This window comes from Pinus tabuliformis, chromosome 6 (genome assembly GCF_031772625.1).
Source record: "Pinus tabuliformis cultivar Carrire ecotype Pingquan chromosome 6, CPIR1, whole genome shotgun sequence".
In the NCBI taxonomy this organism is placed as follows: Eukaryota; Viridiplantae; Streptophyta; class Pinopsida; order Pinales; family Pinaceae; genus Pinus; species Pinus tabuliformis.
In genome coordinates, this window is record NC_142292.1 from 99,538,475 (window position 1) to 99,557,745 (window position 19,271).

At 41.0% G+C, this 19,271-nt stretch overlaps 1 protein-coding gene across 3 annotated transcripts in view; it reads right to left on the minus strand.

Moving 5' to 3' along the window:
- LOC149257443 (uncharacterized) overlaps positions 1-17,843 on the minus strand; it is a 93,751-nt gene extending 75,908 nt beyond the window's left edge. Inside the window, exons 1-3 of one of the 3 annotated variants that reach the window (XM_089414314.1) lie at positions 17,339-17,821; positions 17,064-17,269; positions 16,638-16,768 (exon numbers count right to left, since the gene is read on the minus strand). In XM_089414314.1, coding sequence (XP_089270440.1) covers positions 16,638-16,768; positions 17,064-17,269; positions 17,339-17,523 — 522 coding nt within the window. In that variant the 5' untranslated portion in view covers positions 17,524-17,821. Of the gene's footprint in view, positions 1-16,637; positions 16,769-17,063 lie in introns of all 3 variants that reach the window. The other 2 variants (XM_089414316.1, XM_089414313.1) reach the window with 2 other exon arrangements.
- Positions 17,844-19,271: the final 1,428 nt, after the last annotated feature.

The window sequence follows — 19,271 nt, forward strand, 5'->3', positions numbered from 1 at the left end:
AGGTGCATGCTAAATTTAATACTTCAAATTGTTCTCTCTTTCTTCATTCACGTTCTTTAATAATTCAGGAAAATCTTTGTGCTTTGCTACGTTCTTCCCATTCTTTCATCTGTTGTCAAGTCTTGGTCTGCAAACTTTATTAGGAAAGGTTATGGAAGAACAAATATAATTAGGCAAAGTGTATAAATAAGACTATCCAAAGGTAAAGACAATAGCAACGGTAGTAATCAAAAAAAGAAGATGTAGAGTACTTATCTTTCGAGGAAAGTCAGCTCCCTCTTAATCTTGGACCTCTTCACCAACCTCGTCATCACATCAACATGATGTCATTTTTGTCATTCTCAAAAGCTAGGGCTTCTTCTTACATTGGAAACTATTAGTTCTATGGTTTTTCTCCTAGGGTTTTCTAATTCCAACCTTTTATAGAGTTTGCGAACCCTAGATGCTTCAATATACAACACCTTCGAAACCTGCCATATTCCAGATTTGCAAGTTCTACTAGCATACTAAAGAGTTAGCTACAAAACCCTGGAGTTGTTATTGACATAACTTTTATTTATGAAATGGAACTCATCATTGAATATCTACAAAACTTAGCCTTCATATACAAGTAAAGAATCCAAATACTAACGCATTGATTATCGTCTTCAAGAGTATGGACACAACCTCAATATACCTATGTAGATTCTTTTATTATGCGTCGATATCTTTCAAAGGAGCATAAGATTGTTAGCTTACTCTACATGTTATTCCCTAGATTCTTCATAATTTAGTAGATTGAGCCTTCTATGCAATATAATTAACCTAGATCATTGGTTGCAAGAACAAAAATATCATACATACCTTTTATATTGCATAGTGTGAGAAGTATTACCTGCCCTCCTTTTCTTCCTTCAAATACGGTGTCAAATCATAATTTCTTCAAGCTCTTCAAAAGATATATAGATCAGCTCCTTGCAGTCTACTATACTTATGATGCCATAGATTCAGATCATTCTTCAGATTTCAAATAGCAATTTATGTTCAAAACCTTCAGATCTTTCCTCAACTTTAGAGACCACAACTTTCTTATTTAGTTTCATTGCAATGATGGACTTTTTCCATAGACTTGTTTCCATAGGTATATAAAATTTGTTACTATTGTAAACCACACAAATTAGACTTCAGATCTGGCTTCACACAACAACATCAACATTCTAATATAGGAATTCTTCTCCAATCACATTGACATCCCATAAGATCCTTCATAGTCCATCGCCTCAACTTCATACACGATCCCTACAATATATCCAGCGTTTTCTTCCAAAAGCATTTTACTGATTTGCTGACTAGTGTGAACAAGCTTCATATTTGTCATTTGTAGGTTCAGTTAACAAAATTGGATGAAGAAGAAATAATGGTGGTGTGATAATTGATACCATACTGAATTTGAATGGGCAGCTTAGAAATTCTTGACATGGTGAAGGGAGTGGGGATCTTAAACTGACAATATGAGGCCAACAAAAATTGGGTACTTTGAATCCAATGAGAATATCTGTGATTCAATCTCCTATTATCCATTGTACCCACCTGCCTCCATCTGACAGTCAAACAAAAATTGTATATGCTAGAATTCACACTGTGATCATGCGAGAATTTTGTACTTGTAACTCGATTCAGAAAGTTCAGTTTCTATGTATCATGTAACTTCAGACTTTATAGAGATTTGTCTCAGAACGCAATAGTATTATGCCTTCCAAAAGAGTTTGGATCAATACAAGCCTATACAATTGAATTGTCTGGCATTGCATGATAATGTCACAGACTTCAACCTTCAAACTATGGTCATATTACAGACCTGCGGTAACCCTAGCCTCGTCTTGTAGTAGTCCTTTTGTCAGCCCAATAGATTCACCATATCTTTGTTGTTCTCTGAGGCTACTCGGGCCTCCAACTCGCAATCATACAGGCCTCTCGGCCCTCTTGTAACAACCAACCAAGACCTTTTTCGTTATGTAGAAAAAGGGTAAAATTAGGCCTGATTTAGGTTTCTTCTTCAATGGAAATTCAGTTGTCAACCACAGAAAATTCTTTATTCAAACTCGGCTTCAGGTGAGTACATTCTTCATAGTCTTGGCCAGATCTCAAAGAAAAAATTGAACCTTGTTCCTAGCTTTGATACTATGTTAAAATTCGCTTTGCAAACAAGAACTTCTTAACATGATAGTTACTTGTGACAGTGTATGTATGTTTTTCCTTTTAGTATTTACTTCATACATTCGGTCATCAAGCAATTATATAGATACAATGCATAAAAAGATAAGGGACACGAGGAAATAGGCTAGAGGCTAGGGCAAAACACACAAGGGTAAAACCCACCAATCCTCTCCTTATAGAATCTGCATCAACAGGAGAAATCCAAGTCATAAATGAATTGACCAGTAGACCAAGTACTAAGTGCCAAGTCAAACCTCAAATTCTGCATTGCTTTGTTCACAGGATAGTCAACCAATATAGAGATGGCAGTCTTCTTGTTGCTTGCATTATACAGAGGTGATGGTCTTCCTGTAGCTCGCATAGTCCAGAAATATAGTGCCTCAGAAAATTCACTTGTCCATAGAAAAATATGCATCAGAAAATTTCGGATTCCACGAGAGGATATTATAGGGACTCGAACTATTCTTTTAATCTTCTCTTCTTGCTTGAGCAATGGTATACAAATCTCTCCTTGTCCTTCTGAATTTCAGCCTTATTCCTTCCTTATATACTTCAGAAAATAGATTACCTGGATGTTGTGATGTATGCTCCAATTGAGGTATGTGAAATTGTGAATAGGCTATATATAGTCTTCCCTATAAATGAATGGGTGTCACATGTAGCTGAGCCGACTTGAGGGTCGACTTGGCATCTTGGAGAGATAAATGACACTTGACAGGTTTAATATATATTTATTTTGACTCATAATAAGTTCTTTTGACTCTAAGCATGAAGAACATGCTTTGAAAGACATAAATATAATAAATACATCAATGACATTATGAAGACCGAACCTAGTTACAACTTCAACATATACTAGTATGAGTATGACTCTGTTTGTATTAATGATTCTATGAAAATCATCCAAACATATTGGATGTTAAAGAAATCAATACATTTGGAAGCATATGTCAGTGAGGCTATTAGAGACAAAATGACTAATCCAGGTGGATGTTGGCAGCCAACCACCTATTCCACTGACTCACAGCATAATTTTCCTATTTTGGCAATTTTCAAGTCCTAAACTTCCAGAGCTATTTTGAGGCCCTAAACGGCGTTGTTTGGGGAAACGGAAAAAACAAAGCCTTTGACCGACATTTACCGTCGAAAAGTGTTCTCCTCGAATAGACCTTTCTAATGGGTTATCGTGCACGCCAAACGGAGATTGTATGCCAAAGTTACGACCTTGGGAAGTCAACATTCCAACTTACCCCATCGGGGCCCATAAGCCTTTGGCACTTCATCTCCTAGGGCTAGGGTTTTGGATGTTTAGAGTTTTTCATTATTTCTTCCTGATAAAAAGGCCTTTGAGCCTTATTGTAACATAGTTCAGGAAGACGTGTAGCTGTCACATCTCTTCTTAGAGATAAGCTACCACCATTCAAGCTAGTTTGTTTTCATTCTACATGTATATAGTTTTAGGCTTTAGCAATTCTATTTATTAAATGAAGTTTAGTTTCACTGTATCTTTATGTTTGATTTTAAAGCTATATTTCATTTCGTTCCATTCTTAAATTCGGATTAGTGGTATCAAAGCAGTGTGCTCTTTCTCTATTTTTTTGTGCATGTCCCTGACGATGTCAAGATATAAGGAGTTGGGACTCGAACCATTTGAGGCCTTGCAAGACTAGCGTCGCCGTTCCCAACGGCCTTCCATTGTAGAAGAAAAGAAAGACGAGGGAGAAGGAGATCCTATCAAATTGTTGCTCAAAAAAACCCTCAAGCGACAAAGGAACGAGATGATGGATAACTTTTCCCAGATCCTTCAGCGGATACCAATAGGCGACACATCTTCATCCAACAGCAACTCCTTAAAGCTGCCCCCATGTCAAGGATTGGTGGGAAACTTGCTGTGAACAAAGGGCCATGGAGGAATCCCCACTATTTATAATGGCACCCTCTTGGAACTCTTTTCAGGATTATTAAAATTGGCAACTAGGGCCAAACTCCATGTGGTTCATGGCAGCTGATATTTTTCTTGGATTCCTCTTGTCGAGAGGTGTAGGATTGATCTAAAGATCATCTGATTCCGATAAGTATTTATGGAGATATGAATTTATTTGTGTTATGGGACAATTCGTCAAAGTTGGCCAGAAACCAAATTGCCACCACTTGTGCTCAACGTTTTAGTATAAAAAGAGGTGGCTTGCTAGTCATTTGCACACACACTCTTCTTGTGATCTCTTCCTCTCCACTTGTCTTTGGGTTTTGGTGGGAGGAGAGATCCTAAGAGACAATGTTGCCCTAATGGAGAAGGCTCTACGCTATCATGGAGAAGGCTAAACGCTGGTATGAAGCAAGCCCTAACCGTTGGCCTAATGATGCCCTAAACGCAGTCATGAAGATAGAATGCCCTAGCTGCAAGTCTAAAGGGGGTTTATGCAGCAGAGGAGACCTGTCCACGCAGCAAGAAGATGCCCTAGCCCCTAACGCTGGAATGGAGATAAAGGCTTAACACAGTCAGGAAGATGGGCTTCTAATGTTGTTCTAACACTGCCCTAATGAAGCCCTAGCATTGCCCTAATAAAGAAGCCTTAACGTTGCCCTAACAGAAATACCTAGCCGCAGTCAAGTAGAAGGTTTCTATACCCAGCAAGCCGCAGTCCTAATGGGAGGACTACAGTCTTACCCTAGCCGCAGTAAATGACAAGATTTGGTCGCAATCCTAGGGGATCTCTAGAGCTACAATACGTTGCCTGAATGGTTCCTAATCTGCAGTCTCAAGTTTGCCCTAGCTGCAGTAAAAGAGAAGGTTACAGTCACCAAAATAGAGGACTATAGCAGCTGTCCATTTGTGCTTCTAACTGCAGTCAAAGGAGGGCTAGTCTCAGCCCTCAAGGAGGTCATCATGGCTGCAGTTGGAGAGGACCCTATCAGCCAAATGATGAAGGAGACACTGTAAGGAAATTCAGCTATCATTCTGGAGGATATGTCCTTATGCCACTTTATTGTAGGTGACAGTGTGGCTCATTTAGGAGTGTTGAAGAAGGGTGACCGTAGCCTTGGGAGGGATGTTGCAGCTGATGTGAGAAGGTTGGTAGGACTTCATTGATGCCCTAACCAGTCCATTGTGAAGGTTGTCTGAATTGTTGTTTGAGTCCAGCGATGCAGCAAACAGCAACATGATATGATATGATGTGACAACATTGTAATAAGGTGTAGCGTGATGATGGATGTTACAGAACGAAGATGGGCATAGTAATGAAGTGTTTCATAGCATGATGAGTGCAGCACAGTGATGGTGAATGTTGCAATAAGGTGTAGCATGAGTTGTAGCAATATGATGTATTGCAACAGCAGAATTGTGATATACTGCAGTATGCATTGAGTGCATAAAGGGTACAACATAGTGCAACATGAAGGATGCAGCAGAATGTTGATGAAGTACAACATGATGGGCACAACATGATGATTGGATGCAGCTCAGTGATGAGAGCAGCATAGTGATGAAGAGCAACTCAGTGATTGGGTGCAACACAGTGACGGGTGCAACATGATGATGAGGTGCAGCACAATGATGGGTGTTGCATGGTGATGGAGTCACCTTGGAGGATCAGTTGAAGCAGTATGCCTTCACCTGAGTTCAGATCAGCTACCTCATGTGCCATCTTCTTAGAGAAGATCTCTGCTCTTATTTAGATAAGTCAAAATGTTGACTTTTGATGTATATGTACTATCTCTCTCTCTGCTGAACTATTGAAGAACATATAAGAAGAATTGATCAAGGGTTTCCCCACATTGGGGTTTGTCCCTGGCTGGCGCCACATCTTGTGTCCTCTTGTCTTGGCTTGTTTTCTACGATTTATGTCTATGTTTTATCTGCATTTTACTATCATGCTAAATCTGATTGCTAATCTGGAATTGATATTGGGCTAATATTAAAAACTGAAGTAAATTTGCTCTCGGCATAGAATATACCTAAAATTAACAAGGATGTTATTAAGGAACAACATTACCCAGTTGGAAGATATGAAGGCAAGTACATACAATGGACCACACTACGACAGGAAAGTGTTAAAATTGGCAACTAGGGCCGAACTCCATGTGGGTCACTTTATTCATGGCTGATAATATTTTTCCTAGATTCCTCTCGTCGAGAGCTGTAGGATTGATCTAAAGATCATCCGATTTCGATAAGTGTTTATGGAGATATGAATTTATTTTGATTATGGAATAATTATCAAGCCGACCAGCAACTCATGTAGGCTCAGAAGCCCAACAGACGCATCTATTCATCATCAACATTTGTATATAAATACAGGAGGTCTTTTCCTCATTTGGATACACACATCTCATCACATCTCTCTCTCTCTCTCTCCTGCGCAGAAAAGAGGCTCTTCTCCTACTGTGAGGAAAGGGACTCTTCTCTCACACGTGTGGAAGGAAGGATGCGGAATTTAGGGCTGCCACTACAGATCGAAAGTTTGACCAGCATTGACCATCAGACTCTCTCTCAGAACTGCGCAGTAGGTGAAGCTGACTCTCCTTGAAAATCCCGGTGATGTCGATGATGCTTATGCGGGTGATGTCGATGATGTCGGTGATGCCGATGATGCTGATGCTGGTGATGCCAATGATGTTGATGCCAGTGATGCTGATGTCGGTGATGTCGGCGATGCCGATGATGCCAGTGATGCCAATGATGCTGATGCCGGTGATGTTGGTGATGCCAATGATGCCGGTGATGCCGATGATGCTGATGTCGGTGATGCCGATGACACTAATGCCGGTGATGTCGGTGATGCTGATGCCGCTGATCTAGGGTTTGCTGCTGTTGATATAAATCAGACTTTTGTACTATTTCTCTCTGCTAAATTATTGAAGATAAAAGAAGATTTGATCAAAGGGTTTCCCCATATTGGGGTTTGTCCCTGGCTAGCCGCCACATCTGGTGTCTCTTGTCTTGGCTTATTTTTTGTCAATCGTTTAATGTTCTATCTGCACTTTACTTACTGTACATGTGATCGCTAATCTGTGGATAATAATAATAATAAGAAGTAAATTGCTCTAAGCATAGAACATACCATAAATTAACATGGTATCTGAGTTGAGGTGAAGACAAAGCCCGAGCAAGGGCAAGAGAAATCACCAAAGAGAAGATTGGCAAGGTTATCCTAAAAGAACTATGGGGTCCTCAACACTCTTCCCTGCCGAAGACAAGCTCCGTGAAAAGTTTGACTATCACGGATGGAAGATGTCTCTCGATCTAACCTTAGAAGATCAAGGAGTGTTGGACCATGTGAGAGGCAATATTGTTGAGCCTCCATCAAATGCACCCGCTGCTGCCAAGAACAAATGGAAAACTGGTGAAGTCAAAACAAAGAAGATCATCCGAGACTCTATCGACAAGTGCTTGGTGGCCTCCATTCAAGAAGGCTAGAAATTCCAGGATGTATTATATGTACCTGACCTTAAAAAGAACCTGGTGTCCATCTCAGCAATGGAAGACAAAGGCTACTGGGTGACCTTCAGCTATTGGGTGACCTTCAGCGATGGCAAGGTATGTGTATGGAAAAACAATGTTAAAGATGCCTTTACTCTTGGGTTTCGAGTTGATTCATTATATCAGGTCGGTGGAAGTCCGCTAGGTGTCATGTCTTGTGACACATCTCTTCAGTCCAAACTTTGGCATCGAAGGTTTGCCCACCTTCATTATAAAGCTCTACCCGATGTAAGACAAAGGGTGACAGGGATGCCCGAATTCCGAGTAGAGAAAGAAGGTGTATGTCCGGGATGTGCCGAAGGAAAGCTCAAAAGGGGACAATTCCCCTCAAGCCAAAGCAAGACCTCCAATATATTACAGTTGGTTCACTCAGACATATCTGGTATGATGCCTGTGAACTCCTTGGGAGGATATTCATATTACCTTACTTTTGCACATGACTATTCTCGAAAGACTTGGATATACTTCTTGAAAAAGAAGGATGAAGTGTTCTCTTGGTTTCGACAGTTCAAAGCCTTGTTCGAGAATCAAACCGAAAAGAAGATCAAGATCTTAAGGACTGATAATGGGACTGAATATGAATCTAACGAGTTTCATGACTTTTGTAAAGAGGCTGGCATTAAGAGGGAGACTACTACACCATATACTCCTGAACAGAATGGTGTGGCGGAAAGGAAGAACCGTACGATTGTGGAAGTTGTTTGTGCCATGCTCCATGATCAAAGACTTCCGAAGCTTCTATGGGCCGAAGCTGCAAACACCGCCGTATATGTACAAAACTGATGCCCTCATCAAGCATTGGGTTCCAAGACTCCTGAAGAAATGTTCACCAGTAAGAAACCTTATATATCTCATTTTAGAATTTTTGGAAGCCCTGTATATTTTCATGTGTTGAAAGAGAAAAGGAATAAATTGGGTGTATCTGGAAAGAAAGGAATCTTCGTGGGCTATAGTGAAAGGCTATAGAATCTATGTAGCCGATCAAAGGGAAGTCGTGATTAGTCATGATGTCACCTTTGACGAAGATATGGCTCTCAGCCAGGTGAACAATCTTCCTACAGCGAGGAGCTCTCAAGAAGCTAACACCAGGGAACCGAAAGAAAAATACTATGACGAGATATTTGCACTTGTTGCCAAATATACCACCATCCGCTCAATCATAGCCCTTGCGACTTCACAAGGATGGAACCTACATCAGATGGATGTCAAGACCGCGTTCTTGCATGGTTCGATCAAGAAGAGGTCGTGGAGCAACCCGAAGGATTTGAGATTTATGATCGAAAATCTCATGTATGCAGGTTGAAGAAGGCTCTCTATGGGCTGAAGCAAGCACCCCGAGCATGATATGAGAGGATCGATAGCTACTTGATGAAGCTAGGATTCACTAGGAGTGAAGCCGATCCTAACCTTTACTTTAAGGTTGAAGATGACAAACCTCTCATACTGGTGTTGTATGTGGATGACCTCTTTCTAACAGGTGCAAACCCTCTCATTCACAAATGTAAGAGGGAGTTGGCTTCTGAATTTGAAATGAAGGACCTAGGACTGATGCACTATTTCCTAGGACTTGAAGTCTGGCAAAAGCCAAGGGAAATTTTCCTATCTCAAGGAAAATATGTGGTGAAGATATTGGAAAGATTCGGTATGGTGGACTGCAAGCCTGTAACTACCCCGATGGAGCTTGACTTTAAGAAGTTAAGCGGTAGCGCTGCTGGACCTGTTTTACGAAATGCCACCGAGTATCGTCAACTCGTCAGAGCATTAATGTTCTTAGTGAACTCCCGTCCAGATATATGCTTTGCAGTCAACACATTGAGTCAACATATGGTTGAACCTCACCACATACATTGGATTGGTGCCAAGAATCTGTTGAGATATCTTCGTGGCACAATTACTTATGGGTTAAGATACACTGTCGGAGATGTGAGACTACTTGGGTATACTGATGCTGATTGGGCAGGCAGTGTGGTGGACCGAAAGAGCACTTCCGAGTGTTGTTTCTCTTTGGGATCTGCTTCGATATCTTGGATGAGCAGGAAGCAGAAGTCGGTGGCTTTGAGCACCGCCGAGGCAGAGTATATTGCTGCTAGCATGGCCACCTGTGAGGTAGTTTGGTTACGAAAGCTCTTCAGTGAGCTGTTTGGATTTACATTGGATACCACTGTGATCCTGTGTGATAACCAGAGTGGGATTCGTTTATCAGAGAATCCCGTATTTCATGATTGCTCCAAGCATATCGATATCAGGTACCACTATATTCGAGATATGGTGCAGCGGGGAGCTATAAGGCTCCAACATATCGGTACAGATGAACAGGTCGTCGACATTTTGACAAAGCCCCTAGGAAAGGTCAAATTTTTTACTTTTCGAGAACGACTTGGTGTCGTTCAGAAACCCTCTGATGAGGGTCCTATATGATGTATGGAGCTCTTGGAGCTCCGGGGGGGTGCGGGGTACTTCTTGGAGCGACATATGACCACAGGGTGACTCACCATCCCCTGGTGGTGTACGTGTACAAGGTAAAAGAATCAAAACTTTCCCTGTGACACCCCATGACGATTGTGTAGCAAGATGATTAGTTCTCTTGTGAGGTCTGGATGATGTGTTCTCCATGACGATTGTGTAGCAGGATGATTAGTTCTCCTGTGAGGTCTGCATGATGTGTTCTCCATGACGATTGTGTAGCTGGATGATTAGTTCTCCTGTGAGGTCTGGATGATGTGTTCTCCATGACGATTGTGTAGCAGGATGATTAGTTCTCCTGTGAGGTCTGGATGATGTGTTCTCCATGACGATTGTGTAGCAGGATGATTATTTCTCCTGTGAGGTCTGGATGATGTGTTCTCCATGACGATTGTGTAGCAGGATGATTAGTTCTCAACTTCCAATAGAACCCACAGATGTTTGGAAGACTGCCTTCAAGTCCAAGGAGGGTCTTTTTAAGTGGTTGGTCATGCCCTTCGGTTTGACAAATGCCCCTGCAACTTTCATGAGGCTGATGGATGACATCTTACGACCTTTCACCAACTCATTTTTTGTTGTATATCTAGATGATATCCTCATCTTCAACAAGAGTTGGGCAGAGCACTTGCAACATATTCGACAAATCCTTCACACTCTGCAGTGGCACAGGATATTAACCTGGAAAAATGCTCCTTTGGCATGGACAAGGTCCAATAACTGGATTACATTATTGATGAGCAAAGTGTGCATGTAGATACAGCTAAGATCCAAATCATTTGGGATTTGTCGGCCCCGACGACTCTAATAGAGCTTCGCTGTTTCTTGGGCCTTGCTAATTTTTATCGAAGATTCATGTTGGGATTCTCTCATATCACTTGGCCCTTAAGTCAAGTTACCAAGGGCAGAGCAAAAGCAAAGTTTTTTTGGTCTGAATCACAACAAAAGACATTCATTGAACTGAAACATCATCTTTGCTCTGCACCAGTCCTCACCCTACCAGACCTACAACAACCATTTGAGATTGAGACAGATGCCTCCAACTATGCTATTGGTGCAGTCCACAATCAAAAAGGGCATTCGGTGGCCTATCACAATGAGACACTCTTTGATACTGTCCAAAGATACCCCACCTATGATAAGGAAATATATTTGATCATGCAGGCCTACTAGCAACGGAAAAACATTATATTATGGGGAACGAGACGATCATCCACACAGATCACTGGCCTCTTCAATTTATGCAAACATAGCGAAAGATGCAAAACGATCACCACCGAAAATGGTCCACATATCTGTAATAATTCCATTTGAACATTAAATACAAGGGTAAAGCACCAATCACATCGCAGACTGCCTCAGTCGACCCCCGATTATGGCACTGAACACAGTTCTCAACTCTTGTAGGCAAGAGACCTCTGGATGGTCGCAGCTATATGAAAATGACTCAAAATTCCCTGCCACCTACAAGATCTTGATCACTGGCAAGCCAATTCCAAACTTCCACCTTCAGGATGGACTATTGTGCTACTTGGGACACCTTTGTGTTCCTTCAAGCGAGCGCGCCAAGTTGATCTGGGAGGCGCATTATAGTTGGGTCGCGGGGCACTTTAGTGTGGAGAAGACAATGGCAGTACTGCAAAAGTATTTTTATTGGTTAAAACTCCTACAAGATGTTGGCAAGTGTACCAAATCCTATGCTGTTTGCGCCATCGCCAAACCAACCATTAATAAGCAAGTTGTGGAGAAGACAATGGAAATTCTGCAAAAGTATTTTTATTGCTTAAAACTCCTACAAGATGTTGACAAGTATATCAGATCCTACATTGTCTGCGCCATCGCCAAACCAACCATTAATAAGCAAGGTCTATACACCCTTATGCCTACTCCTAACCAACCTTGGGAATCCATCTCAATGGACCATATGGCTGGCATTCCTTCTACCAAGCATGGTAATCACTCTGTATTTGTGGTCATTGATAGATTTTCTAAGATGGCCATTCTAGCTACCTGCAAGAAGAGTATCACAGCAGAAGCAACTACCAAGCTCTTCTTCAAACGAGTTTGGGTACTTTGGGATCCACAAACCATCATATCAGATCGGGGTAGTAGATTCCTATGTGCATTTTAGTTGAGCCTTTGTTCATTGTCGGGCACCAAGCTCACCAAGTCGACCGCCTTCCACCGCCAAACTGATGGTCAGACAGAGGTCGTCAATAGGATGATCATGCACATATTACACACGTACAACTCTAAGCATCCACGAACATGGGATGAGAGTCTCCCCTATGTCCAACACAGTTACAATAGAGCTCTCCATAGCTCAACTAGCCACAACCCCTTTCAGGTGGGCTTGGGATTTCAACCATTGTGTCCCATTGATGTCGCACTACCCCTTGCAACTACCCAGGCAGAATCTACACATGTTCAATTTGAAGCCGACAAAGCTACCAAGTTTATTGAACGAATTCAGCACATGTGTCAGCAAGTCCATGATATTTTGCACAAAGCCAATGTTAAGTACAAAAAACGTCATGATTAGCACTGGGTGCCACACAAGTTTCAAGTGGGAGATAAGGTCTGATTACATGTGCAGAAGGAACACCTTGCAGGGGCCCATCAAAAGCTTCAACCACTCCACTATGGACCTTACATCATAACCAAAGCAATGAGTGACAATGCTTCTGAGCTAAGTATTCTCCCATTCCTTGGCCTACACCCAGTGTTCAATTTGTACCGCCTTTGGCCATACTTTCCAACATTGTTGGACACACCATACATTCTAGAGCAACTAACACCGATAGAGCTCAACCCAGATTACATTGAACAAGTTACAACTAATCAAATCATGGACACACAAATTAAGAACACTCGCCAACAGAGGATCCAGCTGTATCGGCCCTCGGGTTGTCAAAGCAAACCGACTCCTGCATCGAGGCAAGTGGCTCACTAGGGACCAAGTTCAACAGAAGTTTCCCCATCTCATAGAGGCACTCAACACAATGGATATCATTGCTTCCTGAGGGGGGAGAACTGATCCAGGTAGATATTGGTGGCCACCCACCTATTCTATTGGCTCACAGCATACTTTTCCTATTTTGGCAATTTCTATTTTTGGCATTTTCAAGTCCTAAATTTCTGGAGCCATTTTGAGGCCCTAAACGGTGTTGTTTGGGAAAATGGGCAAACATGAGTCTTTGACTGACATTTGGAGTTGAAAGTTGTTCTCCTCGGATAGACCTTTCTGACGAGCCATTGTGTGCGCCAAACGGAGATTGTATGCCAGTTACGACCCTGGGAACTTGACGTTCCAACTTACCCCATCGCGGCCCATAAGCCTTTGGCGCTTCATCTCCTTGGGTTAGGGTTTTGGATGTTTAGGGTTTTTCATTGTTTCTTCATTATAAAACACCTTTGAGTCTCATTGTAACACAATTCAGGAAGGTGCGTAGCCATCACATCTCTTCTCAAAGATAAGCTACCACCATTCGAGCTAGTTTGCTTCCATTCTGCATGTAAACTGTTTCAGCAGTTCTATTTATTAAATGAAGTTTAGTTTCATTGAATCTATATGTTTGATTTTAAATCTATATTTCATTTCATTCTCTTCTTAAATTCAGATTAATGACACTATAAACACATCATGGCCAAGTTACACAGGCATATGCTAGTGTGAGTATGATTCTCTGTGTATCAATAACTCCTTGCAAAATCATCCAAACATCTCAAATGTTAAAAGCAACTGATAAATGTGGAAGCCTACGTCATTGAAGCTATTGGAGACAAAATGACACTATAAACAGCATCTTGGTCAAGTTGCTAAATAGATAACTGTATGATAAGGATTACCTTCCACAGGCATATACTAGTGTGAGCATGACACTGTGTGTTTCAATGTTTCCTTGCAATCCAAGCATCATGGATGTTAAAAACAATTAATACATATGGAAGCTTATGAGGCTATTGTAGACAAAATGACGTGGTGATGGTATAAGAACCTCATCAATCCAAACCTAGAAGATCAAATACAGTATACTATTATTTGTTATTGTTAGAAAGTGCGATGAATATATGCAAAAATAACAACCATTTCACAATATCATGGCAGCTGAGTAGGTGGTCATTTATTCCAAAAAATATGTTACCAGAAACAAGAAATGAGTAACAGAATAGGAAACGGGAACAAAATGAGAGATGGGGTTTCAGGGGATAAGAAAGGTATATCCCCTGGGTATACTATGCATATAAAATTGATTAGTAGTGTACTGATATAGTGTCAACACGGGAACCTGAACGAGAAACAATTCTCCTAATCAAGCCTTTGTTGACATGGTCCAAAATTACCAACCCAAATGAAGTGGATATAGAATAGCTCATCCTAAGGTGCCCTGTTCAAGACATGTGTGCAATTACTATTAGAAAATAGAGAGATAGCGAGAGATTGTTCACACAACACAAATCACATAATGATTTTATTGATCTCACAAAGATTACATATATAGGAATACATGATACTTCTAGATCCGAGAATGGTGGATTTAGATTACTAAAAGTAGCTAGTACAACTATTAACCTAGGAACCCACACAACTACAACTCACGACAACTTGGAAGTCATGGAAACATTACTTCAATGCCCTCCCTTAATGCTTACATGACAAAACCAGAAAGTAGACATTACAATAATGAATGAATCTCTGTCAAATTTGTCTGCTATGATATGGTCATCACCAGCACTCATATTCACTCTGAAATCTCACGGTTTCTGCTCTTTTCTTCACCACACTTTTGAGCTTCCCACTTGATCCATTTAAGACATAATCGCTTTAGACCATCATTGATGTGCTTTGTAGAATTGACGCTTCTCAACCTCCTGAAGCGCAACAGGTCAGTCTCGATACTGAAGCATCCTATGGAACTACCACCATTTGTTGAATATATGGCCTTCTACTATATTCACCAGTTATCTAGGATAGCATTCTGGGTACAGAATGTCTTCAACAAACAATTCTACAACTTGACCTTGTATAAATAACCTATACTGACACTCCCGGAGAAGGACGGGTCACACCAGCTTGACTTTATTAAGAACTACCTGTGACTAATGTTCCCAGAGCACGACAAGTCACATTAGTCTATTCAATAGTTGGTTTGTTCTTTGTGGTTCTGCATCATTTGAATTTCACACTACATTTGAACAATAGCACACTACAACATAATAAAACAACACCATAAAAATTTCTACCAATAACTTTTTTTTAAATAAATAATATAACAACACCACCAACTTTAAAGGAGATCTTCCCATGAACGAAGTTGAATATGGAGTTGATTGACAAAACCTCTACGATACTGGATCTTGCAGCAGCTTGATTTCAATGTGATAAGTGAAATCCACACACTTCGGCTTTTCTTAAATCAACACTCCATCAATTTATTATACCCAAATCCTTTTGTATTCCAATGGCAACTTTGGCTATCTCTGAGCTTTCACGCCACTCCCTATCTCGGTGAAATGAATCAAATGATCCACAACTCTATGCCGCAAGGAATCACGGGACACAATTTGGGACTGATCACCACTCTGCAAGCACGACCCTGTACTAGCGACAAGCTTCTGCTATAGATCTACCAATTCTTTCATCTTCTACACAGATCTGTCTCCAACAACGAGAATGTGGCTCATGGGCAGAAAGAGGAATCTTTTTGGAGGCTAGTTGCTTGTTGCATACAGATGTAAAAAACAAGCACACAGATCTGTAAAGCCCAACACAATTTACTTTGAAATCCAATCTAGCTCAAACACAATGAATAGATCTATGCATAAACATAAAATTTATTCACACAAACACTCCACAAAACACGATCTCCTATTTATTTACAAAGGTATAAAATTTAAGGCTCTCTACACATAAACATAAAATTTATTCACACAAACACTCCACACAACACGATCTCCTATTTATTTACAAAGGAATAAAATTCAAGGCTCTCTCACATTTTCCTAGCCCTCCCGTGAAGGAGTCAGGCCAGAATTGGCTCTGATACCATATTAGAAAATAAAGAGAGAGCGGAGAGATTGTTCACACAACGCCAATTACACAATGATTTTATTGATCTCACAAAGATTACATATATAGGAATACATGATACTTCTAGATCCGAGAATGGTGGATCTAGATTACTAAAAATAGCTAGTACAACTATTAACCTAGAAACCCACACAATTACAGCTCACGACAACTTGGAAGTCATGGAAACATTACTTCCAATAATTACAAGTGTTCTAAGTAATAGTAGACCAGACATGTCATTGCTTCGGCTCCATAAACCAAAGGTTTGAATGAACGCTTAAAACCAAAAAAAAAACTAATGGAGATCATGAATGGATGAAAAGTGATAAAAATCACAAACGTTCTATGATAGCTAGTACGGCATGTCAGACATAATCTCCACAAAGACACTAGGGAAAAAAAGAATCTTTGAGTGATAGATCTGACCTTAGTCTCCATCCTTGCAATGCCTCGTTCAAAGAAAATAGGAGCAGTGTGAGCAAAGACACGTCGGAAGCCACGTAAGACGGCCACCCTGAAGTTTTGGAGGTTTGGAAATGTGCTCCGGGCACTTCTTTCTTAATAAAATGAATGTCATCCACCCAGAGGCCAATGACAAAGTCAGTAACGGAATATATAAAATGCATTCACGGCAAAATTCATGAATAATTAAAGCGTGCCCTAATACAACAGATGTATAAAGAGGGTAGATAAACATTCCAGAACTTACAGCCCCCTTAACAATTAAAATGGTAGACAAACAGATGTGACTTTAGGAGGATCAGCATTTGAAGCATTATCATGGACTGAGAGTTCGTTGTGGATTTGTTCATTTTGACTGCAACGATACGTGAAGTTGAGAAAATCGCTAACCAGATAAAAGCGAGCCGAAACCGGAAACAGAGACATAGCCATCAGCTGACGCTATGGAATCAAAGTCAGGCGCATCGTTAAGCTCCCTATACTGAGTGGTGGCAGCGGCCATGGTGGAGTGCGTCTGGAGTGCACGTTGTCTGGAGTTTAGCGGCTGGGTCCGAGGAGTGCCGAGCGAGATTGAGACGCGAGATTGAGACGCGAACCTGGAGGAGTTTAGCGGCTGGGTCCGAGGAGTGCCGAGCGAGATTGAGACGCGAGATTGAGACGTGAACCTAGAGGAGTTTAGCGGCGGTGCCTGGCAGTTGCTGGTAATCCAGGGGATTCGGATTGTCCGTGATACAACCCTCGTTAATCCATTAATCGGACAGGGTGGGACGATTAGCATACCTGTGCCCCCAATAAACATATCATTTTTCTGTTTTGAAATGGAACATGCGTGGATGTTTTGCAGAGACATGTTTTTTTTGCCTTTTTATTACGCTGAGAGCAGCGAGCAGTGAACAGTGACAGTGTGAAAGTAGAGCAATTTGGGCAGCAGTGAAAGTAGAGCAATTTGGGTAGCAATAAGAGCAACGAGCAGTGAGCAGTGAGCAGTGTGAAAGCAGAGAGTTTTTATGCCGCCGAAGTATTGAGCAGCAAGCAAGCAACAACAAATGCATTCAAACATGACAAAGGAACCAGAAATTTCAGAACATGTGAAGATAAATGATTTAGGACAAGTGAAAATTGCCTCATCTGCCAAAGTTGGGAAGTGGGTTTGGGTCAATGCCAAACAATATTGGGGCATTTTAAAACGAAGAATAGCTCGTCTAAAATGGGAGCAAACAAGGAAGAAACTCCTTCGCAAAAAGCACCCAAACAAGTCTCCTCGAAAGCACGTGGCAACAAGAAGTCCAAAGGAAAAACCATTGATGATTTTGCCTTATATAGTCCCACATCCACACCTCTCACCTGGTCATTGATATTTATGTGAAAGAATTGTTAAATGCAAAACAAAGGTGGGAGGTTTTAGAAGCTAAAGGGCAGGAAAGAGATCATAAAATTCATATAATAACGGCTGAGAACAAGGCGTTAGCAGAAAGCAATAAAATTTTAGAAGAACAAGTGGCATTGCTACAGGAAGCTCTCCTGATAGGGAAGACATAATGGCAACGCATGAAGGCGGATGTGCAAAATGTAAAGAAATTTGTAGTGGAAAGTACAGAGGTGGTGAATGTGAAATCATCCCAGGATAAAAGGAAAATGATTGTCCAAATAAACAACCATGAAGAGAACGCAAGAGAAGAAATGAAAGAAGATTCCACCAAAGTTTCCAAAACTTAGGCTCAAGTTATTAGCAATTCTGCTAATAAGGAAGGAGAAACAAATATTCAGGTTGACAACATGCAAGATAGTGAAGGTAAAGAAATACAAAATAGGGCAGCGAACATAATTATTAAAGGGGTGAAAGACTATGGAAAAAATGAATGTACTCTTGACCTTGCAAGAGACTTCTTGAAAGACAAGTTGTTATGGCAAGGACAAATATGCCAAGCATGGAGGGTGGGTAAGTTTAATGGGGAGAGAGCCAGGCCCATAAAAGTCATTATGCCTAGCTTGCGTGATAAATATATTATTCTAAGCAAGAAGCATCTCTTGAGGGGTTCTCGTTTTTTCCTAGAAGAAGATTTAACTGTAAAACAACAGGAGGAAAGAAGAGAGGAAATTTTAAAGGTTAGGGCAGAAAGAGATGAAGGAAAGAGAGCATGGATTTATAAAGGCAACGCTGTGATAGCGCAATTTGGACCTCCTTCCAGAACAAAGCAGCAAGATGGTAATAAAGAAGAGGCAACAAACTCTTCAACAGGAAATCAGAAAGCAAGGTCAGTATGGGAAAACAGGGACAAAGACTCAAATGTGAGTCTTGCACGTCAAAATAAATAGCAATCAAGTCATACCCAGGTTTCCTTGAGATTAGTTTGTTGGAACTACAGAGGTTACCCATGGAGACGAGGACTTGGGTTAGGGCCTATTGCGGAAAATAGAGACATAATTTGCCTCATAAAAACACATGAGCATGAAGGGTGCAAGACACCTTTGTTTGAAGGATACTGGAAGATGGCAGTGTGGAACAAGGCAGCAGGGAATGGCAAAGGGCACGGGGGTATCATGGTTTTAGTAAGGGAGAAAGAAGGTCGTCTCATTCAGTTAGAAGAAGAAGACTCA